The sequence below is a fragment of the Phascolarctos cinereus genome, unplaced genomic scaffold, assembly GCF_003287225.1.
Source record: "Phascolarctos cinereus isolate Bilbo 61053 unplaced genomic scaffold, phaCin_HiC Scaffold_1;HRSCAF=81, whole genome shotgun sequence".
NCBI lineage: Eukaryota > Metazoa > Chordata > Mammalia > Diprotodontia > Phascolarctidae > Phascolarctos > Phascolarctos cinereus.
The window spans coordinates 246,510,270-246,536,743 of record NW_027555514.1 but is presented as its reverse complement, the minus strand read 5'-3'; the positions used below and the strand labels follow the sequence as shown (position 1 = coordinate 246,536,743).

The following is a 26,474-nucleotide window of genomic DNA, read 5'->3' as shown; positions in this document are numbered from 1 at the left end:
TGAAAGGGGTTGGAAATCAAACAAGATGAAGACAAAATGGCCAATGGCTGGGAATGAGGACTCCAAAATTCCCGGTTTGACCTGGTGATGCAGCCTAAGGACTGTTGGGACTTGCCGTCCATCCATTGCTGCTCCCACAGGTACCTTGGGCCTTTCCATCTGCCCTGTAGTTGTACTTTCTTTTATATTTTATCTTTCTCAAGTACAGAATATGCTCCTTGAGGGCAGGGATTGTTCATTTATATCCCCAGCACCTACTTAGCTAGCACAGTACTTGACACACAGTAAGCATTTAATGAATATTTTTTCATTCATTCAGTTTGGCCACGATAGCTGGGTAACCTTGGGCAAGTCCCTAAACTCTGCTCTGCTTTAGCTAGATCAACATTAAAAAAAAAGAAGCGATTAACATGATTGCTGTGTAGGCAAAATAAGTAGTATTTTAAAAAGCGTCATCACAGAGGAGGTAGAAACTATTAGGATAGAACACTGAAAACATTATTGGGGCAGTCTGACTAACAAGTTTTTGTTTGTTTTTCTTTATCACAAAGGAGGGTTCAGTCTGGGCTGCAAATGGGAAATGATGCAAAGATAAAAGTTATCAATTAAATGCATTTTAAAAAACTATTCACACTTTTAAAAAGTAATCAATCATTGAGCATTCATTAAGTACGTACTACATGCAAAGCACTGATCTGTAATAAATTTATCATTAACTAAGCGGGTGCTCTCTTCACGATATGAGACTGTGTTTGGTGACATCTGGTACTTAGATTTTGGATGTACCTCAAGTTTATCAGAAATTACTTGATGATATCTCTTATATGAATTTATTGAATAGAATATATATTCCCTTCCCTTATATAATAATGGCTACCACTTATATAATGCTTACCATGTGCCAGGCACTACGATAAATTCTTTACAATTATTATCTAATTTTATCCTCAAAAAACCCCCCAAAACCTTGAGAGGTACATGCTATTATTCCCTCCTTTTACAGATTAGGAAATTGAGGCAAACAGAAGTTATATGACTTACTCAGGGTCACATAATAAGTGTCTGAGGGTAAATTTGAATTCAGATCTTGACTATAAGCCCAGTGTTCTATCCACCTTACATGAACAGAGCAACTAAGACATTTTTTAATGCATTTTTTTCCTACATGCAGGCATTGTTTCTTTGGGCACATATTGACCCTCAATATTTTCCTCAGTAGAATGTTTCCTTAAATGATAGCTGAGTTAAGGAGGAGGTATATTTGAGGGCAAATCCTAGGCAGTTTAAGGGAATGAAAATAATTATGGAAGGCAACAAGGTGTAGAAGCAGATTCAGCTGTGTTGGAAGCCCTCAAGCACGAGTCTATTGTGTATGTATTTATTTATATAGATGTTGTTTTCCCTTTCAGAGTTTGAGTTCCTTAAGGACAGGGACTTTTTGTCTCTCTTTGCATCCTCAGACCTTAGCACGGTGCCTGCTACATAGTAAGCTCTTAATAAACCCTTGCTTTCTAACTTTACATTCTGTGGACCATCCTGCTGTGGATGGTGGATCCAGAGTCAAACCAGAGAATTAGGTTACTGCAGAAATTTAAAATGTAAGATGCCCCACAAAGACAGTAAAGCCAACACAGTACATCTCTCCCTTCAGTCTCCATTGTATAGGGCTGGATTAAGTCAGCTAGGAAAGGAATCATGGCTGGAGAGAATGGTATTTTCTTTCCACACTGGGGAAAGCAAAACAAGACAGCGTTGGTCATATGATGGTTAGATGACAGGATTTAGAACTCCTGCCCAAGTACCTTATTTTACAGATGAAAAACAAACGTAGAAGTTTCCTTTTGGGCTATATTTAAAAAAAATGCTTTAAAAGAGATGTGTCATTTGTCCCTCCTCTTCAATAGAACCTCTCTGGCTGCATTTTCCTTTTTTTTTTTTAATTTTTAGGCAATTGGGGTTAAGTGACTTGCCCAGGGTGACACAGCTAGTAAGTGTTAAGTGTTTGGTCTAAGGCTGGATTTGAACTCAGGTCTTCCTGACTTCAGAGCCAGTGCTCTATCCACTGCACCACCTAGCTGCCCCTCTGCCTTTATTTTCCAAAGCAATCCATGTACTGCAATCATGGTTAAGAGGAACAATCTTTATTTCCTTAAAAGCTAATGTGAAGTTTCTATGTTTGTGTGAGGAGATGAGAGAGAGAGAGAGAGAGAGAGAGAGAGAGAGAGAGAGAGAGAGAGAGAGAGAGAGAGAGAGAGAGAGAGAGAGAGAGAGAGAATGAAAATGCTTGCTGTTTCTGTGAAGGGATGTACTTTTCTAGAAGCACTCAAAATGAGACCTCCAGATGAAGAAAGACTTGGCAGGATTTTCTTCATAACCACTAGAAGGTGTTGTTGCAACTAGTTTTAAAAAACTTTGGCTCTACTCAGTCCAGAAAGCTTTTCAGATACACCTTGCACTCTGTGATGGTCTTAGAAATTCAGAGTGGGGGAAACTGCAGTCTCCTTTTTATAGCATGGAATACTCATTTATCTTGCATAGTAAGAATTAAGAATATAGGGACAGCCATCCTTAAAGAGTCTGTATCTATGCAAAAGGAAGGAGAAGAAGATAAACATTAATTTTATGCTTAATGTATCCTACATCTCTGTCTTGACACAATGCTATCTTTTCCACAACCTTTTCCTAGAAACAACATGTGTTTTATTTTTAATGTGCATATGTGTTTCAGTTCTGGCATAGTTGCTTTGCCGGCTATTGATGGCTTAAAAAAAAGGGAATTTATATTAAGTGTGGTGGAGCATGCATTGCAGCCTCAAGGAGAGTTATACTGTAGTATCTTTTTTTTAATCTCAATGCCTGCTCTTTTATTATTTTGTTTTACAGAATTAAAAAAAATGCCAGAAGGTGTTAGTTACCATAGGAATAAGGTCTTAGTCAGAACCCCAAAGTGCACAAATAACACACGTTGGAAAATAAATTGGTGGAGGAAACCGGATAGCTTAGGGATTTGCGAATAGGATGCAAAGCAGTTTTTCATCTCAGTTCACTGACTCAAGTTTGGTTGTGATGAGGTTGGGAGTCATTGTCAACTGAAATTCTAGCACCTTATGGGGGAGAAGTGGAAAGTATATGTTAGCCAGGTGGAGACCGGGACTGGATTGAAACTGACAAGCAGGTGAGCTGGGGTAAATGAGCAAGGTCACCAACCCACCTTTTTGACTCAGAGGTCGAAAGCGTAAGAGGTCATGTAGTATAAATGTAATCCCATATAAGTAACAATAATTAATATAATAAAGCAAATAATTATAAATAAAATGTTTATATATAATATATAAACTAATATAATAAAACTAAGAATTATAAAAAATAAAGCTAACATTTATATAGTGCTTACTATGTGCTAAGTGCTTTATAAATATTATCTCATTTGATCCTCCTAACAACTTTGGCAGATAGGTGCTATTGTTGTCTCCATTTTATAGGTGAAGAAACTGAGGCAAATAGAAGTTAAGTGATTTGGCCCAGAGTCACAAAACTAGAAAATGCCTGAGGCTGGATCTGAACTCAGGTCTTCCTGACTCTAGGCCCAGAGCTCTGTCCCCTGAACCACCTAGCTGACTATAGGTTAAAAACCTCTTCCAATAACATGATTTCATTTATTCTCACTTTTTGGACTTTGCCACTATGCCTCAGTTGCTTTTTCATCCTGGAACATTCCTCCATTCCTGAAGTCCCCTTCTCCCATTGGTGAGTTCCTCTTAAATCTTCCATTTTGAGGAAGGGCCAAGGATAGCCATCCATCTCCCAACTCAGCTCCTGTCTCTCCAGACATCACACTGCCCCTTTTGTAAATATGTTTGCCCCAACCTTTCAGTTCCATTTTGTGTGTTGTCTTCCATTAGAATGTAAGCTCCTTGAGCTCAGGGACTATCATATTGGTATTCCCAGAACTTAGTGCTCTGGCACATAACAGAATTTTAATAAATGCTTATTGACTGAACTTGGGGGCCATATGGTCCAATCTAGATATTATTATTGTGTTTCTCTGTTGTTTGTTTTTTTTTTAGTGATGTCCTATTCTTCGTGAAACTATTTTGGGGTTTTCCTGGCAAAGATACTGAAATGGTTTGCAATTTCCTTCACCAGTTCATTTTGAGGAAACTGAGGCAAAGAGGATTAAGTGATTTGCCTAGGGTCACACAGCTAATAAGTGTCTGAGACTGGATTTGAACTCATGAAGATGAATCTTCTTGACTCCGGTACTCTGGGCTCCCTAGCTGCCTCAAAATTACTATGGCACAGGGTAATCAAGGATATGGGTCCATTTATGCCTTGTTCTGCTCTGTATAAGTCCCCTGTCCCCCTCCAGAAGAGAAAAACCTTCTGAAGAGAATGAAGGTGTGATGTACTGATAAGGCATTATGTCTAAAAATAGTGTTCAGGAATACGAAAATCAACCTCTGTTGCTCAGAGGATGATGGATTATTAAAACACACACACACACACACACACACACACACACACACACACTACCCTGAAGCTTTGTCAACTCCCCTTTATCCCAGAGGCCTCCTTTCCTGTTCATGGTCTAATTGTTTTGGTATTGAAGGGCTTGCCTATATCAATTATTTCATTAAAATAGAGGAATAATGTTGCTCTGAGTACAACAATCTGACTCTGGTCCCCACTGAGAAGCAGCAGGAGAAGGCTCCCATCTATAGAGAGCCTGTCAGAAGCTGGAATTTGCATGCTATCATTACAAAGCATGGAATTTCAAACATGAAAAGGCCTCCAATAATACGATCACAAATGATCAGTGTGGCTGCAACTTCTCATTCTAAAGGTCTCCACATGGAGAATTCTTTGCCTCTCTCCCTCTCCCCTCCTATTGCTGAAAGGTAAAGGGAAGCTTGCTGTTAGGGTAAATGATGATGCATCCATTCCCAACAGGTCCCAAGGAGGCCAAATTCTAAGCAATTATTCTTTTTTTCACTCTTGTGGTCCTTAATCATTTTTTTATAATAATTAAAGATGAAAGATACTGCACAATTAGGTTACAAGCAACAATAGTACATTTCTCTTCTCTTATTCATAGGCTCATAGGGGAAGGAAATTGTATGTGGTTGTGTGTGGTTTATTCTTCATTCGCAAAAAGGATCATGACATCATGAAGATGATGCCATGACTTGCCAAGTGAATTGGATTTAAGTGAGAGAAGGCTGTGCAGAGTCACCAGCCTCACTTTCTCCTCCAGAGCCATCTGGGTCCAGTGGCTAGCTATAGATCAGGATGACTGGAGATGGCCCAGGATGTAGTGGGAAACCTTGGCCTATGAAATATTCCATATAATATGGAGAAAAAGGGACAAAAACCCATCTGTTCTCAGGACTCTAAACATTGTGGATGCATTTGCTAATTTATCAGCATTATCAGGTGTTTCTTTTTGCCAATTCATTTTTGCTCAATACAAAATAACTCATGCCTGGACTTTTTTCCCTGTGTTTTGGGGTAGGGGTAGGAGGGGGGACTCAGGGAGAGGGTGGGGCCCGTTAGACAAATTGACCCTCCCTAAATGCAGTCATTGGACATCTCCTAAGCATCATGGGAGGAGAATGGGAGCATAGGTGGTAATGGAGGCATAGTTCTCTTGCTAATTAATGAGAACTGTGTTGTATATTTTTGATGCCTGGAGGAGTGAAACTCCTCCAAAGTGGGAGAGACACCATCATGTTTGACATTACCTGGATTTGCTCGAAGGGTACTTCAAAGCTGAATGACTCATTATAGTAGGGATTCAGAGTGTTCTTCTTAATGGTGGTCTTTTTCTTCTTCAATCTCTTACCATTCTGCATCAGGTGAATCTTCACATAGGGATCTGAGGAAAGCAAATGGAACGTTGAATTAGGAATTTAGGGACACATTATCCTGCTTCCCGGTGGAACCTTGTAAAGGAGACTGGTACCTCCCTGCAAGGAAACAACTCTAGAATGGATTTTGACTCTAGTGCAGAGGAAGGAAGAAAACAAGTGCTTATTAAGTACTTATTATGTATAAGGCAATATGCTAAAATTTAGTTTTAAAGATCTTTATAACAGTATCTCCCACATAGGGAAAGGAGAAGAAAATAAGCATTTATATATCACCTACCATGTGCCAGGTTCTGTGCTAAGCACTTTACAAATATGATTTCATAGTAGCTCTGGGAAGTGGGTGTTTTTTTTATCCCTATTTTATACTTGAGGAAACTAAGGCAGACAAAGGTTAAGTGACTTGACCACTGTCATGTAACTGGTAAGTGTCTGAGGCTGGATTTGAACTTAGGTCTTCCCGACTCCAGGCCCAGCACTCTATCTATTCTGCCTTTGACTGCTTGTGGAATTAGATTGAGGAGGACCTAGGTTCAAATCTGACCTTTGATATTTAATAGCTGTGTGACCCCTGGCAAGTCACTTAACCTCCGTCTGCCTCAGTTTCTTAATTTGTTAAATGAGGAGGTTGGCCTTTCCAATTCTGAATCTATGATCCTGGGTAAATCATTTCTCTGAGTCTCAGTTTCCTCATCTGTAAAATGAGAGAACTGAATGTGAATGCCTCTCATCTTAGTATTTATGGTCCTATGACCTTGGGCAAATAATTATACCTCCATGAGTCTTATTTTCCTCCTCTACAAATAAGTAAACTAACACTTGTAATTCCTATCTCATGGAGTTGTTGTGAGGCTTAAATGGTATCAATAAAAAACCAACCAAATTGGAAAAACCCCCCAACATTTATTAAGCACATACTTTGTGTGAGGCTGAGAATACAAAGGCAAAATCTGGACAGTCTCTGCCCTCAAAGAGCTTAGGTTTTACACATATGTAAGAAGTTAGCATTTCATAATCATTTTTTACTTAAAATAATACATTTGTAATTTAACATATATTTGAGTATATTTAGGTGGTACAGTGGAGAGAATTAGTAAGATCTGAGTTAGAATTCTGCCCTACCAGCTATGTGATTGTGGGCAAATCAGTTAATATCTCTCAGTCAAGTTTCTTCATCTGCAAAATGGGGATAGTAATGATACCTACTTCCCCAGGGTTGTTGTGAGGATAGATTGAGATATTATTTGGAAAGTGCTTTGCAAACCTTAAAGTGCCATATAGAAATGCTAGATTTTATCATCATTATTATAATCTAATAATAAGTATATCATAAATAGAAAGATGGTGGCTAGAGGGCCAGCCATGGAGTCAAGAAGATCTGTGTTCAAATTCCATCTCTGATATGTGTGTGACCGTGGGAAAGTCATTTATCCTCTTCCTTGCTTCCCATTCTCTCTGTCTCACATGTCTCTAAGACTATAATTTGTAGAGAGGTAATTGATCTATACCAGTGGAGGAAGTCTCCACTCTGGGAGTACGCTATGCTAATGAAATCATGGGATCAGTTGAAAAGAATTATTTTCAAGAATCTTTCATTTCCCAGATTTTAAGAGCTTTACAAAGAGCCATACTCCTCCATACCGTCTCAATGTTCAAAGTTGCATTTTCAAGGAAGAAGCAAAAGTTATTTTGACTACTATAAGTACCCAAATTAACTAGAAATGACATATGAAGAAAGGTATTTTCTGCATCCAGCGAAAGAACTGATAAATAGATGTATAGAATTATTATATATATATACCTATCTATCTATCTATAGCTATATCTATAGCTATCTATTTGTGACTAATGGTAGCCATCTCTAGGGCATGGGGAAGGAAGGGAAGAAAAAAAAAATTTACATGATAATTTTGTTGTATGGGAAAGAAAAGCAAGTTGTGCATAGGAGATTTGCAGTGTCATGTGCAATCTTTTTTTATTGTACTATGTTATTGAAATGCTTATTTTATACCACAAATTGAAGGTGATGGAACAGAGGGGGCCCTCCCCTCTACTGACCATCCTGAGGTTCCCTTAGCATTTTCTACAAGGGATCACTGGGGCAAATACCAGTCTGAATTTATCACATGGGAAGCAAAGCTTTGACTGAGATTGCCTTATTTAATTTTTCTATATGGACAAATCAGCCCCAGGAAGAATGCATGCTAATTTTCTCTCTAAGAGTTCAAGTCTTCTGGTTTTTCTAAAACTCCCAAGGGGAAAGTAGCCCTTCAAAACTCCCCAAACCTTCCCATGTACACAGACCAAAGCTGGTGAGCCAGCAATGAGTCCCTTCGACAAAAGAGCTACTTAATGACTAGAAATCCCAGTGTAAACAGGTACATCTGCAGCCCCATCCTGGAATGGAAAGGAATTTGGCCTTTTCACTATGAATATATCTTGATGACAAGAGGCTTTGTTTATTTGGTAAAGCCTCCCCTTCCCTCCTCCTCCCCTTCCCCCTCCCTGGCACCTTTACAAACAAATACAATTACAGCAACAATGCCTGTCAACCTGTGTTTTTGGATTGGCACAGGATTCGAAGCCAGTGATGGTATTTGTGTTCCCAAGTTTAAATACATCTACTCTTTCCACTAGGACTCAGGAACTCATTTAGGCAAAGGAGCCGGACGGTTGGCACTGGGGGGAAGGAGATTGATTTGCCGTGGTAATCCCAACTGTGTCTCTGGGTGATCTTTTGTTTGCTGTGAAATCAGCCGTGAAAACAAGCCCTGGTCCATATCCCAGGGCTGAAAACAAGTCAGGTTAGCTTAATGAGACACAGACAATAAATAGTTGTAGAATATTAACATCAAAGCTTCACAGATCTTCCTCTGGAAGGGATTTTAGGGTATACCACGTCCAATCACCTCAATTTATAGATGAAGACATTGAGGCTAAGAGGTGATAGGTAACTTACTTAAAGTCTCAGAGGTAGTAAATGGCAAAGGCAGAATTTGAACTCAGTTCCTTTGACTCTAGGGACAGCTAGGTGGGGATAGACTGCCTGGCCTGGAATCAGGAAGATTCATCTTCCTGAGTTTAAATCTGACCTCAGACACTTACTAGCTGTGTGACCCTGGGCAAATTGCCAGGCAGATAGGGTTAACTATCTGCCTTAATTTCCTCATCTGTAAAATGAATGGGAGAAGGAAGCAGCAAACCATTGCAGTATCTTTGCCAAGAAAACCCCAAATGGGGGTCACAAAGTCAGAATAACAATAGCAAAATTTTACCACCTATTTTACAAGGTTACTAAAAAAAAGCACTTTACAGACTTTGTAAGTGGGGTCAGGAAATGACTGAAAAATGACTGAATAACAAACAACCTTAGAATCTAAATCCAGAATTTCTTCCTCTTTCTATGCTACCATACTGACTGCATACAAGGTGCCATGGCTTTCTTTTCCCTTCTTGTCTGACATTGGAGCCATGACATTTCTAGGCATGTCAGGGACCTTGGGAGTAATTGGGATCTATGGATAGGAAGTATGGAATATTAGATGGGGAATTTGGAATGCTACATTCTAATCCTCCCTCTGCTCTCCACTGAGTGAACTTTAAGTCATTTTGCTTTTCTAGGCCTTAGTTTCCCTATCTGCAAAACATCTGGATTTCTCTAGAATCTAGACTGGGTTCTGTGAACTTTAAAAATATATTTTGACTGTATTTCAATAAACGTAAACAAATATAATTAGTTTACTGTGTAATCCTAAGTATTTTTTAAAGTATTTAAAAAATATTCACATAAAGGGTTCATAGGTTATGTCAATCTGCCAAAAGGGGTCTGTGACACTAAAAGAGTTAGATTATCTGACCCTTTAGATGGTCTAGATGGTTCCTTCTGGCTATATATCTTACAAATAAGAATTCTGTGGATAAAAGATTGAAGGTCTGATTGCTTGCAAAGCTTGGAAAAATGACTTGAGGGTCATCCATTTTGGTAATAGCCTTGATAGAGACCCTTCCTTGGAGCTGACTGTGTTGTAAACTTCCTAGGGTCTAATTCTGCTATTGCTCTATTACAATTTTATCCTAAGGCTTTGATACTTTAAAAAAAAAAAGGAATGCCCTGGAGAGATAGAACTGATTTAAAATAATTATCAATCAGTTGCTGAGACCCTAGGCATAATGGGTGCTAGGCTTGGACTCAAGAAGACCTGGGTTCAAAGCGTATCTCTGCATTCACTCTAAAAGTATTTATTAAGTACTTACTGTGTGCCAGGAGATGGGCTAACTGCTAAGGACTCAAAGAAGGGAAAAAAAAATAGCATGGTCCTTGCCCTCAAGGGGCTCACATTCAAGTAGGGAAGACAACATCTAAATTCATTAAATAAACATTTATTAAACACCTACTGTGTGCCAGGTACTGTGTTAATGCTAGGGATACAGAAAGAGTCAAAAGACAGTCCCTGCCCTCAAAAAGCTTACAATATAATGTGGGGAGACAATATAGAAACAAATATATGTAAAACAAGCAATACACAGGATAAACAGGAAATAATTAAGAGAGAGAAAGCACTGGAATTATGAGGAGTTAGGGAAGGCTTCCTGTAAGATTTTAGTTAGGACTTAAAGGAAACCAAGGAGGTCAGAAGGAAGAAGGAAGAGTGTTCTAGGCCTAGGGGATGGCCAGAGATACATTGAGTAAATGGAAGGGAATTTCAGAGGAAAGGTACTAACAGCTGGGGGCACCTAAAAAGGTCTCCTTCAAAAGGTAGGACTTGAGTTGAGTCTTCAAGGAAAGCTGAAAGCTCAGGATATTCCTGGGATACCACTTACTAAGGGTATGGCCCTGGTAAAATTTTTTAACTTAATCTCTTCAAGTAATTTTTTTTTTAGTCCTATTAATTCTTTGTGACTCCATTTGGGGTTTTCTTGGCAAAGATCTTGGAGTGGTTTGCCATTTTCTTTAAAATTTTTTAAAAATTTTTTATTACTTTTTGATTTATCAACAATGACTTCCATATGCTTTTGCTTTTGAGTTTTAAATTTTTGTCCCTCTCCCTCCTCACCACCCTCCCCAAGACAGCGCACAATTTGATATAGGCTATACATATACATTCCTATTAAACATATTTTCATATTAGTGATGTTGTAAGTAAAAATTAGGCTATTTTCTTCTCTAACTCATTTTATAGATGAGGAAACTTAGGTAAACAGGGTTAAGTGACTTGCCCAGAATCATACAGATAGTAAGTGTCTGAGGCCAGATTTGAACTCAGGATGTGTTTCCTCCGCTCCAGGCCCAGCACTCTATTCACTGTGCCACCAAGCTGCCCAATCTCTTTGGGTCCAAGGCAACTATGTAAGACTTGTCTATTAAGTCTTAAAGAGTTAGTTGGGATGTTCTGTTGGCTTGATTCTATGGAAGGATTTATCACAACTGGAGTTTCTCAATGCTGATGAAATCAAAGATCCTTCTTATTTATTAATCAGTTATACTTAAGTATGAATATATCATCTGAAAGGTGATAGAACATAGAACTGCAGATCTAAAGTTGTTAGGGACCTTAGAGGTTATCTATGCCAAAGCTTCCCTCTCACAGATAAAGTAACTCAGCTCGTTAGTGGCTAAGCCAGAAATTTGGATTTCAGATGCCGCGAGTCCAAACCAAATTCAAAGTTAGTGTTGGGGCAGATAGCAGGAGCCCACTAGCTACCTGGGCAGGATCAGGGGAGGAAACACCTGAGAACAAGTTGGGAGTTCTTTGGCCTTGATTCTTTCATCATGGATTTCATATTTGTAAGAGGTATAGCAAGAAGAAGCCTTACAGATCATTTAGACCATGGGTTCTTGACCTTTCTGGTGTCATGGCAGACTGGTTGAGCCATCCTACCATCCTCCGTGGACGGTACTGTAAGTTTTACAGCTCTGTGTGTCCTCACAGTGATGAAAAACAACAACATGGGATTGGTCTGAAGAAGTGGATGTGTAAGCACAAAACTTATTAACCAACTTAGATTAAAAAGAAAAGTACTGAGAGGGAATAGAGTGTAGTGGATGGAGTGCAGCTGACCCTGGAGTCAGGATGCCCTGAATTCAAGTCTCACTTCTGACACATCCTAGTTGTGTGACCCTAGCCAAGGCATGCTCAGTGCTTAACAAGTAACAGTGCTGACTTGGATTGGCAAAGTCCAGTGGTTCTTAAAGTGTGGTCTAGGGAACTTGGGGTGGGGGCTGGGGGCTGAGACCCCCTTCTGGCTATCTGCAAGGTCAAAACTATTTTCATAATAATACTAAGGCATTTTAATTTTTAATTCAGTACATACTTAATTTTAATTCAGTAAATATAGATATAACCCACATACACAACAGCTTTTTGAAGGGTTCTCAATGATTTTTTAGACTGTAAAGAGATCCTGAGACCAAAATGTTTGAGAACTGCTCTGGTATAAAGGGTTTATTCATCGAAGAGTTTTCTCTACCAATGAAATCTTTAGTCTAGTTAAAAAAGAAATATATAGAAGATAGAAGCAAAGTCAGGTGACAAAAGATGAATATAAGAGCCTGGTGGAATAGCTCTGTAAAAACAGTGTCAGGAATATTAAATCTGAGAATGAGCTGAACCTAATGAGGGAAGCCAAAGCCAATGAGAAAAAAAAAGATATTTAAAAAAAAAGTTATATTAGAAGAAAAAAGAGGGTCAAAGAAGGCCTAGGACCTTGGGGGAGATGGCATGATGATACTGAGCAGGACCACTTGATTATGATTTTGCTTCTCTTTTCTCTGACAAGGAGAATTACATCTGCATTGCAAATGACAGACCAAAAAGATGAATGTCATTGATATTAAAGACAAGTAAAGAGAAAAATTAGAGAGCACCCAGTTGGCCTTGATGAGTGAGTTCAAAGTACCAGACCCTGTGGAATACTTTGCCTGAATACTGAAAGGACTGGCAGATATGCTTGCTGTGTTATTTGTCAGTAATATTTTAAATTATCGTGGAGAATGCCAGAGGTACCACAAGATGGGAGAAAGGCATGTGTCATCTCAGAGATGATTCTACAAACTCTCGGCCAGTGAGTTTGACTTTGATTCTTGGGAAAAGTCTAAAATGGAATTAAAGAGTTACCTTAGAAGAGTGAACATTTTTAAAGGGAAGCTGGGATTGTAAAAAGCCAGCATGGCTTCATCAACAACGAGTCAAACCAGCCTCATCTCATTTCCCTTTCTGACAAGATTATCAATCTAGCAGAAGAGAAGAATGCTATGGAAAGAGTTTACCTAGATTTTAGCAAGGCTTTTGGTAAAATATCTCCTATCATCATTCTTGTGGTAAAAATGGAGGGATATGGATTAAATGACAGTTCAATTGGATGGATTCAGACCTGGGAGATGACCAAACTCAATGAGTGAATTGTTGATGGTTTAATGTCAACATGGCAGGAGGCTCTTAGCATAGTCTCCCAGGGCTCTATGCTTGGCCCCAGGCTGCTTAACATTCTTACTAATGACTTGGATAGCAGCATAGAAGGCATGCTTATCACATTTCCCACAAAACAGGGAAGATTGGCTAATGTACTAGATGATGGAGTCAGGATCCAAAAACATTTTGGCAGGCTATAGCATTGGTCTGAATTGAATAAGATTGTTTGATCTAGCAACTGGGAGAATCAGAAGAGGCCCCTTGTAGGAGATGGCATCAGAGTTTCCTATAATCCTCTGCTACTTGTCCTTCATTTCTAGATATCTTTTTAAAAGTCACTAGGGGTTGGGGCAGCTAGGTGGCACAGTGGATAGAGCACTGGCCCTGAAGTCACGAGGAGCTGAGTTCAAGTGTGGCCTCAGACCAAACACTTGACACTTACTAGGTGTGTGACCCTGGGCAAGTCATTTAACCCCAATTGCCTAAAAAAAATGTCACTAGGGTTGAGGAGCTCTCAACACTCAAGTGGGTTTGTGATCCCACTGATGTGGACATTGCCTCCAGTGATGTAGCTTGAAACCTGCACATACCTGCACATCCTACAAGACTCTTGACTATGTTCTCCCACAAGTTTATTGCAGGGGTCCACATACAGTGGTAATCACTGGGCTAAAAGAGAGGATGAATTGTAGAAAGGATGCAAAATAGGCCTGAGGGTCTATGCTAGGATTTATTTTAGGGAGGGCATTTCCATTACCCTCTCCCCTGTGATCGGAGGGCTAGAAAGTGGAGTAGCAAACTTCTTTTAATGCATGCTTTTATAGAGGGCAGAAACCGGAGCAGGGATACCCCTACTGCCTCCTTTTGTGTCTTCTCCCATTAGATTGTAAACTCCTTGAGGGCAGGGACTCTTACTTTTTTTTTTTGGTGAGGCAGTTGGGGGTAAGTGACTTGCCCAAAGTCACACAGCTAGTAAGTGTTATGTGTCTGAGGCTGGATTTGAACTTGGGTCCTCCTGACTCCAGGGTTGGTGCTCTGACCACTGAGCCACCTGGCTACCTCTCACTATTACTTTTTATCAACTGTATCCCCAGTGCTCAACACAGAGCCTGGCATATAGTAGGCACTTAATAAATGTTTATTGGATTGGAATGGAGTAGTCCAAGAATTCTTAACCTTTTTTTGTATCTTGGCTCCCTTTGGTAGTCTTGTGAAGCCTACAGAACACTTGAAATAATATTTTTAAGTGCATAAAGGAAAGCAATTATATTGAAATAAAGATATAATTTTTCTCCATCCAAGTTCAAGGACTCCCTGAAAACAATTCACAGCTCATGGGCTAAAGTATGGTATAGTTCTTAAAATCCTGTCCAGTGAAATCTCTGGGATCCGTGAGGACTCTCTCAGAGCTTCTTGAAACAAAGGGTGGTGTGTTCCATCAGGCCCTGCCCAATTCCAAACTCTAAGGCTGAAAAAACAAAACAGCCTGAAGTAGTTCGAAAAGAATTGTGGTAGAAAGAGGTTGAGGGTTGGAAAAAGAAGCCCTATGGGGTTATGGTAAGGGCTCATAGTTTAAGGGTATTTTGGAGTGATGTCCATATCTGTGGATGATCTGCTTTAAAATAATGTCTCTCCTATCTGGACTCAACACAATGTCCTTGACCTAGAGCATGGTTCTGCTAAAAACTGAGCCTGACTCTCAGGCTTTATGTAGGTACTTTGTCTTTCCATTCTTGAGGCACAGAATGAAAGCAGAAGATGAATTCCTCTGGAGCAGTACAGCTAGATAAAAAGGCTATAAAAGTGCTAGGGGAGATAGATTACTGGTCAGCCCATATAGTTTTTATGTGAGATAACCCTCCCTATAGGCAGCTAGGTGGCACAGTGGATAGAGCTCCAGACCTGGAGTCAGGAAGAGTTGATTTAAAATTCTGCCTCAGACATTTACTGTCTGTGTGACCCTGGGGAAGTCACTTAATGCTGTTTTACCTCGGTTTCCTTATCTGTAAAATGAGCTGGATGGTTACTGTTGGAAACCACTCCAGTATGTTTACCAACATAACCCCAAATGGGGTTATGAAGAGTTGGACACAACTAAAATGACTGAACAACAACAATTCCTCCTACGTAACACTACCTCTGCCACCTCCATACTTTTCCATTGGCTGTCCCCCATGCCTGGAATGGGCTCATCCTTAACTCAACTCAACTCAAATTTACCCTCTGTGAGAGGCTTTTCCCAATGCCATCAGCTGCTAGTGGCATCCCTCTGAATCCACCATCTATTCTGTGTATATCTTGTATATGCCTGGTGATTTTCATGTTGGTCTCTCCCATTAGAATGTGAGCTCCTTGAGGGCAGGACCAGTGTTCTGTTTCTTTCTTTACATTCCCAATGCTTAGGATAGTGTTTGACACAAAGTGAGTGATCACTTAATAGACTGGCTGACATTTTACATATAAATGAGGCAGTGATACACTGTTTCCCCAAAGGATTTGCTGCAGGATTCTGTTAAACAGTATCCTCTCATAGCACATTTTGTGATTAGATTTAAAACATTTTGATTTCCACTTAACTTTTTAGGAACAATGGGATATATTGTGTAATGGAAAAAATGCTAGGCCAAGCCAAGCCAGAGGTCCTGGGTTCAAATCTTCAGCTCTGCCTCCTAGTGCCTTTATGACCTTGAACAAGTCAATTAACCTCTCATGGCTTTGATTTTCTCTTTTGTAAAATGAGAGGATTGGACGGATGACCTCTAAGGGGTCTTCTAGCTCTAAAGCTGTCCCTCTGTGAATATTATTTATGGTGGAAAGCCAGAGCCACCTGCATTGCAAAGCAAGTCTGTGTATTTTAAATAAGTAAGAACAGGTAATTTCTATGCTCTGTATTTGGTACCTACAAACTACTTTTCCCAGAACGCAAATTATCCTCCATCTCATGAGTTCAAAGTTTCCTGGAGCCTTAGAAGTCCTGTTGACTGCTTAACAGCAGAAAGTTTGGTTGAAATGACAAAATAGACTTTAATGAGATCCATTAACGTCCCTACTCTTACTGGCAACTCCAGCAGCTCAGTCCCTGCTCCAAGCAGCCAGGAGCCGATTGGCTTTTCTGAAGCTTGTAAACAGTGTGGGGAAAGATGCAAAATGCAGAGCCGTGTAATTGCAGCTCTGCTCTGGCGTCATCTTTGCCAAGTTCATGAAACACACACACACACACACACACACACACACACACACACACACACACACAACCCTTGCCTTCCCAAGACTAGCTCCTTTAAAGACACAGTCAAACCTTCATTGCAAATTCACTATCTCTACTTTGAAGCTGTGTAGGGCTTAGGGCATTTTGCTTTCTTTCCCTGGATTCATTTACATTTTTTTTCTCTTAAAGAATAATGTATAACTCTGTAAGAAAGTTAAATCTCTTTTATAATATCTGCCTGTCTCCTACTTTGTAGTACATTAACTTTTCCCTTCCAGGAAACAATGGTGCAGTTATCAGAAAGAATTTCCTTTTCTGATAATACAGAGCAGCCAGAGTACAATGTGTTCAGATACAAGGCTCCATTTTGGATATGTCTGGGACTTGTCAACTTTGTTTATTTCTTTATGAATTCTGGACTCTCATCTCTCATTCACCATGTGGCATTTCCCTCCTCACCCCCCAAACTCAACCTAGTTTGATTTAAAGAATTTCCTTTCTTTTGTAAAAGGATGGTGGTTTTAGTTTCTTGGGACTCTGTGGCCAAATCGTTCCAAACTTTTATCTAAGCCTTTTGAATGGACCAGGTTATTGTAGGCACCCTTACTCTTACACAGAGCTGTCACTAACTTGAGAAATAGGATTTTGTCCCAGAGTGCCAATATCTCGGGTGGGGGTGGGGAGCAGCACTTCTTCCACTGGACAAATGGTGTCTCTGCACCTTACCGTATGACCTTCTGTTGCTATGTGTAGCTACATAATTCACCTCTTTTGGATATGACTGGCTACTCCCCGTGGTTCCATTTCTTGGTGCCCCTTCCCCAGGGTCTGTCTCCCTTCAATCCTTTGGGGGGGGTATAGGTCAAACAACTCCCTTTCTCAGCATAATCGTCCCCAGGCTTGGGATGTCCTTGGTGCCTCTGGTACACACTGTTCCACAATCCTCCCGATTTTTTTTTTTTGCCCCAGGTGAGAAAACTTCTATTTAAGATTCTACTCTGAAAGCTGTAGCTGAAGATAGGGAAGGGAAGGCAGTATATACAAACCATTAAGGTAAAAGGCTTTGAATCAAGTTAAACCGATATGAAAAATGATCTTTTTTCATGAAATTGATTTTTCTTTCCTTTCTTATAAAATGATTATTCTAGTCTACAAGGGAATGACCTTCAAGAAGGTTAAAAAAAACTATCTTCTAAATACCAACGTTCTAGAGCAGAACAGAACCAGAAAATATGGATGTATATTATACACACATACATGTTTTAGTATTCATGATATAATTAAATTATGAAAATTGGACCTTGCATCAAGATTTCTGCCCAGTTCCTATCTTAAAATTCTTCAGGCTTCGAAATGGTTCATATCTAAAAAAGTATCTATGAATTTATTCTGTACCAGCTGTGTTAAACTGGATTAAACCAGTAGGAACTGGCCTACTTGTTTCCATAGTAACTAATTAACTTCATTCATTCAATCAATAATAGGATTCTAGAGCTGAAATATCTTCATATAACCCATGGTTAAGAACCTTCAATCTGGGGTTCTTAGCCATGCTTACATGAACCATTAAAATGTTTTCTGATACCTGAATTTCAATATTACTTGTTTCCTTTGAAATTCTTTAAATTTTATCTTATGCATTTAAAAAATATTATTCTATGGGGCAGCTAGGTGGCTCTGGAGTCAGGAGCACCTGAGTTCAAATCCCACCTAAGACACTTGACAATTACTAGCTGTGTGACCCTGGGCAAGTCACTTAACCACATTGTCTAGCCAAAACAAAACAACAATAACCAAATAAACCCCATTATTCTGAGAAGGGGCCCGTAGGTTTTTGTATCACTGCCAAAGGCTCCAAAGAGGATAAGAATCTGTGCCTTACATAATAATAATAATCCATGTAGGTTCACAAAGGTTCACAAAACTCAGCTCAAGTTCCAACTACTAAGTGAGACCTTTCCTGACCAGCTGTCAAATCCTCACCTCCCACTCCTAAATTACCTTTCATTGACCTATACATATTTTTGCATATACTTATATGTGTTCATGTTTCCCTTGGTAGACTGTAAACTCCTTGAGGGCAGGGACTCTCATTTTTTTTTCTCCACATCCCCAGAACCAAGTATAGTGCCTGGCACATAGTAGGGAGTTAATAAGTGGTTGCTGATTGGTTGATTAGAGATAATTACAGCAAGAGGAATTCGAGAAGGCTTGTGGAAGATTGAGATGGGAGTTGAAGGATCCGTATGGGTTTAAGAGGCTCCTATTTCCATACCTAGCATCTTGTTCATAATGTAAAGAATTTAATAGTGTATGATGGGAACTAGAACAGAAACAAGTTCTTTCAGTGCCTTTTACATGAGATGATATTGGTGTGGGAGACTCTAAACTAATTCAACATCTTCCTTCCCCATTCCCCTTCTGCCCCCTCAGATTCCTCCCACTCCTGAAGTCAACAGATCGAGTTATTCATGGCTATAAAGTGATATCAGGAATACTGAGCTGAATCTTATTACTGAAATGTTTTGGATACTGTGTGAGTCAAAGCTATGATTTATTGAGTTTTTGAAACTCAGAAAGTCCAGTTAATAAAGGTCTATGGAGGAAGGGGGGGATCTCAAAAATAGGCTAGAGTGTATGAAGGATCCAAATTTGTTTAGCTTCTTAAGAATGAAGAAATGGATTATCTGAGGCCTCATGGAAGCAGGAAAAGAACCTTAGGTGACTGGTATTTGCAATTAACTTGTGTTTGTTGACGATGGCATTGATTTATGCCCAGAACTGTGTGATTCTCGGGGAAAAAAAAATCCCTTGATTTTTCCTTGCTCTCACAGTATGGACTTGAATATGGGTTGTCACCTCTCTGACTACTTGTAGGAAACAACTGTAAAATAAGACATTTGGACTAGGTGGTTTTTTAAGATCCCTTCATAGGTCTCCTATGATCCTATGATATTAGGAAAATTGCAATTGTGTCTGAGTCTTTGTGACTCAATTCGGAGTTTTCTTGGCAAAGATACTGGAGTGGTTTGCCCTTTACTTCTTCAGCTCATTTTACAGATGAGGTGAACAGGGTTAAGTGACTTGCCCAGGGTCACACAGGTAGTAAGTGACTCAGGACAGATTTGAACTCAGATCCTCCTCATTCCGGACCCTGCGCTCTATCCACTGTGCCACCTAGCTGCCCTGTGCTCACACTTTAGTATAAGTGAATTTTAGACATAGGATTACCTAAAGCAGAGGTTCACAAACTTATTTGGCCTACTGCTCCCTTAAAAAAAATTATTCAGTGCCCCACCCCCCTGAAATCAACTTTCTTTAACCCTTTAATGGTTTTTTAAAAAATTTTCATCATTTCAAAAAAATGTAAAATATTTTTAAAGAAAATGCTGCATCTTAAATTTGATAATTTATTGTAAATTTGTGGGTTTTTTTCTGCATTGAAATTTTGATGATGCAATATTGCGCCATGTAACCATATAGTATTGTACTGTGAACAAGTCATTACACGCACATATTCCTGCCAATGCATGCTGGACTTCCCATCACTTGCTTGTTAAGACCTGTTGGCAGACCTGACCACTTACATTTTGTGTGTTTATTTGGAAAATGTTCAATATGTACCTATAATATATCTTTGTGTCTCCTAAATTGTTTCTACTTCTTGGGGAAAAAGTTTCTGGTGATGTAGTTTGTCATTGAAACTCATCCTCTTTTTTTATAGTAAAATTACAATAGTATTTTGGTATCATGGAGAAACACACTTAGGGGAAAAATTTTTTTAAAAATTTATTCTGTACTTCACCATAGTATCTGGGAAGACTGCAGAAAATTCAGCATACAGACACTGTTTTGGTTATAAACTTCCAACTTGTGAATATCCCACGTTTTATACAACATGACCTTTTGCTTATATATGATATACTCCTTGCCCTGAGGCACCTTTGCCCTTCTTCCCCACTCCTCTTTACCCTCAGGTATCAACCAAGTTGCTGTGGCCTGTAAGACCACCCAGTAATCGCTGGTGGAGAAATCAATATTTAACCCTATGTCTTTTCTCCACCATCTCCTTTCTTTTCCCTTAGGGGCAGAGGGACATATATCTGAGGATAGTTTGCCTGGAAGAGAGAAAATTTAGGAAGGACAGAATAGCTGCTGACTTTGCTGTGATATGGAAAACATTTGCTCTATGGGTTCCCAGAGGACGGAACTGGGAGAAATGGAGAGGAAATTTCAGAGTTAAAGTTACGTTCTTTTTTAAGGGGATACAGTTAGAACTATCCAGTAGGGAAATGGGCTTCCTTTAGAACATAGTGGGTTCTTTTCTGTTATTTCTAACTGAAGACTATTTTAGCTCCATTATTGGATTTCATTGCTAGCCCCTGGTCCTAAGCACCATTTTATAATAATCTTTTTATAGAAATATTCATTTGTGTAGAAGAGTCTTCAAAGACTATCTAGTCCAATACTTCATTTTGTACACATGAGGAAACTGAGGCCCAGAAAAGTTAAATGACTTGCTCAAAGTTACACAGAACAGACAACAAGAACCAGAAACAGGATTTAAACCCAGGTAAAAACTCGTTCTGAATTTCAAACAACTGACTCAACAGAACTTTTGGAATACAATCTATTTGTAAGTTGGGGACTGAATGTAATAATATGTCAAAGAACCCCTTAATGTTCTATAATGCTGTAACAGCCCTATTTCCCTCAGGCAATTCTGATGTTAAATTATGCTTTCTTCGCAGGGTTATAATTGCAAAGCAGCTGGCTGTAAGCAATGATTCCTTTGTGTAACAAATAAAGGAAACACAAAAGGCTTTTTTTGTATTTACACAGAGATCTAGAAAGTGCCAGGCTAAAGCTTCCCAATGCCAGATCCCTGCAGTGATCTTTCTGACAACTTGGCACAAAGGCACCTTCAGTCTTCGTCCTTTCCCCTAAAACTGCAGCAGGGACCTTGTCTTTAAATTTTAACAAAGGGCTTTGCTAATTAGAAATGTTATAACCAGAACTTCTCTGGCTATTACCTTATGAGCATTTATAGTGTCCCATACTTGGAAGGGGGGTGGTTAGGTGGCACAGTGGATAGAGTACTGGGCTTGGAATCAGGAAGACTCATCTGCCTGAGTTCAAATCCGGACTCAGATATGTGTGACCCTGGGCAAGTCACTTAACCCTATCTGCCTCTGTTTCCTCATCTGGAAAATGAGCTGGAGAAGGAAATGGCAAACCACTGCAGTATCTTTGCCAAGAAAACCCCCAATGGGGTCATGAAGAGTTGGACACAACTGCAACGACTGAACTAAAGAAACAAATAAATACCTAGCTAAATAGATGTGCGTGCACATATGCACGCACACACACACACACACACACACAAAGGAAAATGACCAAGTACCAATCTTTTAAAAATTTTTTTGAGCATGATCACTGACTTAGAAGGGACCCTGGTGATTCTTAATAGTCCAACCCCAAATTTTACAGATGAGGAAACTGAGGGACAAAGAAATTAAAGAACTCATTCAAGGTCACACAGGGAGTAAGTAGCAGAGGTACTTAGATCCTCCAATTCCAAATCTGGTTCTCAACAATAATGTTGTTATTCAGTCATTTCTGTCATGTCCAACTCTTTGTGACCCCATTTGGGGTTTTCTTGGCAAAAATACTGGATTAGTTTGCCATTTCCTTCTCCAGATCATTTTACAGGTAAGGAAACTGAGGCAGAGTTAAGTGATTTGCCCAGTGTCACACAGCTAGTAAAGGTCTGAGGCTGTATTTGAACTCAGGTCTTCCTGACTGTAGGCTGGGCACTCTATCCACTGTACCACTTAGTTGCCCTATAATTCTAATATAATATTCTGAAGGAAAAATAATACATGTTTTTATTATAAACTCATTTATACTCTCAATAAACATTAATTAAAACTAGAATCTTAATAATAATAATAATAATAATAAATTATAGCTAGCATTTATATGCTGCTTTATATATACATGTAGTATATATATATATACATATATATATATATATATATATATATATATATATATACACATACATATTTACATGCTACTTTAAGGTTTGCAAATACTTTATAAACATTACCTCATTTTATGCTCACAAGAACCCTGGGAGGGTATGCTTTTATAATCTACATTTTATTGGCAAGGAAACTGAGGCTGTAGGAGATTGAGGGACTTGCCTAGGGTGAAAACACTAGTAAATATTTGAGGCTGAATTCGAACTTGGGTCTTGCAGATACCAGTTGTAGCACTCTGTCCCCTGCAGCACCAAGCTGCCCAAATAAATTCATCTAAATAGAACTATTCAGATTTAAAATTTAAAAAAGAAATAGTCCTATAACACAAAGCAACAAACATCACAATGTGTTTCTTTGGTGTTCCCTTTCTGTAGATTTTCTTTGTGTGTGCATAAAAGTGTTGCTGTTGCTTTTTAAAATTAACATAGTTATGATGAATGGGTACATTGTACTATCAATCCTATCTTTGTCTCATATAGTTTTGCAGAAGTCTTTCCATATTTCTTTGTAAACTTCATATTTGGCCTTTTTATGGTACAATAGAACTGGATTATATTTATATACCAGAGTTTATTTAACTGTTCTCCAATTTTTTAGCCTAGAAGTTATTTCTAGTTTTTCTTAAGTATAAAGTAGCTACAAATATTTTTTTGTCAAAATACATGTTTATGTATACATTCATATATATTTTTATTGAATAACATTCTTGAAAGTTAGCATGGCATAATAAATAGAAAATCAGCCTTAGAGTTAGAAAGAGGTGCGTTCAAATTCTAATTCTAACACACAATTGCTAATGTGATTGTGGGTAAGTCATTTACAAACTCTTACTGCCATAGACACATCTCTCTTGTCTGCATTGGCAAAGAAATTGGGAGTTACCTAGCCAATGAATTCATAGGTCTAGTTCAATGAGAGATGTGATTATTTCTTTCATATATTAATAATTATTTATTAAATAAGACTAAAGGATTTTCTATTTCTTCATCTAGAAATCAACCATTGTGGGAAATCTTGGACAAGATCTGCCCAGCTAGGAAGGCTAAGATCTAATCAAAGAGAGTAAAGAAATTCTAAGTTTAGGTGAATTGGATTCCTGCTCATTGTGTTTACTTAGACAGGTCCGAGAAAATGTGGATTCTCCCTTTTGTGAGGTGGGAGATATAGATATTGATGAGTCTCTTTGACCAAGATGGGGTTGTTAGTGTCATGTACTCCAAGACCTTCATTGCAATAAGTCCACCTCATTATAATGATTATTCTCTCATTACTCCCATCAGAGTTGATTTCCATCCTTTTCAAAAGGCTTTGTAAATATCAAAGGTTCAAAAGGCTTGGCCTCTCATTGGGGAACAATGAGCCTATTTTGTTGACTACATTCTAGATGTACTTAAGAAAATTGACTATAATTTACCTAGAAACTTTGTCTCTCAGAAATTTTCAGTCGTCACACTAAAAAAAAATCCTTAAGAATATGGTAGACCAGTGAGATTGCTCTGTCAACAAGAATTATAAGTTTTGTAACTTTTAGTAGATGTTGCCTGATAACTCTTCAAAATGCTTGTACCAATTTATAATCCCATCAAAATGTCATAGATTTCTTGTTTCCCCTCAGCCCTATTAACAGTGAGTTTCATTTTGAAGACATTTTGACATTTTAATTAATGGGTGTAAGGTGGTAACTTAAAAGTTGCTTTAATTTGAATTTACCTGATTATTATGGAATTTAAACACCTTTTTGAATGATTATTAAAAATATGCATTTCCTATGTTGAAAATTTTCTTTTTATGTCCTTTTACTGTTACTGGGAAATGCATATTATGTCTATAAGTTTATATCTGTTCCCTATAGATTCTACAGGTCATGTCAGACATGTTTATGTAATTTGTCAACTTTATAAACTGGAAAATGGACAAAAATGGATATTGACTATTATTTCTTAGAGAAATTTAACTACTGCAAAATAGTTGTCCCAAGAGGAAGCTACAACAGCTAAGAAATTACATTCAGAAAACATCTGCTCTCCTTGTCAAGTTGTAGGTAATTCATGGCCAAGGATAACACTGGTTTAGAGGACAAGCTTATTTACAAAAAAAAAAAATTACAGAGGTTAATGTAAGATTATTAGTAGTATCTCCCCAAAACTAAATAAAAAGCAGTTGAAGGGGAAAATGATCCTGCAGAGAGTATGGCATGAGACCAAGGTAAAGCAGATCATCCAGACAATAACTGTAGATGAGACCAGAAGGCAACAGATGTAGGACATGTAGGAGATCTCTCGGTACTTCTATGATGATCATTTTTCATGATAGAAAATTCACCACATATAGACTACCCCCTCAGAACTCAAGGGCAATGAAAAAGAAGTCAGGGAGAGAAGCTAGACCTGACCAAATATATTCAGGATAAATCTGTGCTGGTGATGAGAATTTTAAAAGGAACAATGGGACTGATTTTTAAGGTGATACCTACAATGGCAAATTCCAACAGAAATAAAAATATCATCGCCATTACTTTTACCAAAATTAGATGGCCAAGAAGGCCATCACAGACTTACACAGCTACTTTTTCATCTCTAAAAATCATGAGAATGGTCGATATACTCATCAAAGATGTCCTTGATGAAAAAAAAACAGAAAAGAATAGTCAGAGTTTCATAAATGTATGTAGGAGACTACATCTTTATAGTCACACAAATGCTTAGAGATACCGAGAATTTAAGATTTTGATATGTCTATTATTTATTGACTTCCAAAATGCATTTGACTCAGTAGAAAAAAAATTTAGTTTTAAGGAATCGCTTTGATAAAATTATCTTCCCATATGGGGAAAATGGAAGGAAAGGGAATAAGCATTAATATAGTGCCTACTGTGTATCAGATATTGTACTAAGCCTTTATAAATATTATCATTTGATCCTCACAACAACTCTGTGAAGTGGATGGTATTACTGCCCTCATTTTACAGGAGAGGAAACTGAGGCAAACAGGTTAAATGACTTGCCCAGGGTCACTTAACTAATAAGCATCTGAGGGGAATTTGAACTTGGGTCTTGCTGATTCCAGGGGTGGCACTCCATTTACCGTGTCCACCTAGGTGCTAAAATCATATGAATTTCTATTACAGATGCAATTAAAAATCAGTGATATATAAAGTGTCAGTATTCAAGAAAACATGACATAGTGACCCTATGATGTTTGCCAGTATAATGGAGGATGTTCTAAGCAAAGTCCAAAAAGAAGAGGGATTCTCTATCAATGTGTGTCCAAACTTCACTGTTCATAGATGCCATTCTACCAAAAGTATCAATCCCTCTGTCTTCTCAATGAAATCCTTTGTTATTTGAAAGAAAGCAGTCTAATCTTCCACACTGGAAAAATAGAGTAGACAAAAAAACCTAGGCACATAATTTCCACATAGTGAAATACAAATGGAGAGATCCCCCTATCTCTCTATCATCTATACTGATATCAATACCTATAGCTCCATAGTTCTATTTCTTGATTATCTTTCTGTCTCTCTTTTTGAGAGGCATCATAAATGAACACAAAGGGTTCTGAAAAGGAAGAAGGGATTGGGTTCAATTTCACTAGAGAAACTGAGTAGCGCTTTTAATAACCTCAAACAACTCTGCAAAAAAAAAAGCCCTTCTTTTTCACACTAATGGTCTTCTAGTGATATCTAGAGCCACAATATCAGGAGAATAAAAATTTCAGGTGTCCCAAAGAACAATGGAAAGATACATAGGGGCTTCAAACATACTGCAGCATAGTACTATATAGAAAATAGACTGAAAGCCACTCTCAAGGTTCTGTATGATTGAAAAAGGTCATGTACTGAGAATGATGAATCAATGAAATATTAAAAGAGACAGAAGAAGGCCTTTAGGGTGTTGGGCAGAGCTCTACAGAGAATTTATTAAAAGCCATTTGAGATAGCATG

At 38.5% G+C, this 26,474-nt stretch overlaps 1 protein-coding gene across 5 annotated transcripts in view; it reads right to left on the bottom strand.

Moving 5' to 3' along the window:
• SYT1 (synaptotagmin 1) overlaps window positions 1–26,474 on the bottom strand; it is a 724,221-nt gene that overhangs the window by 3,614 nt on the left and 694,133 nt on the right. For all 5 annotated transcript variants that reach the window (XM_078146393.1, XM_078146407.1, XM_020993508.2 and 2 more), the window contains one exon: window positions 5,742–5,875. In XM_078146393.1, the coding sequence (XP_078002519.1) occupies window positions 5,742–5,875 (134 nt within the window). The remainder of the gene's footprint in view (window positions 1–5,741; window positions 5,876–26,474) is intronic.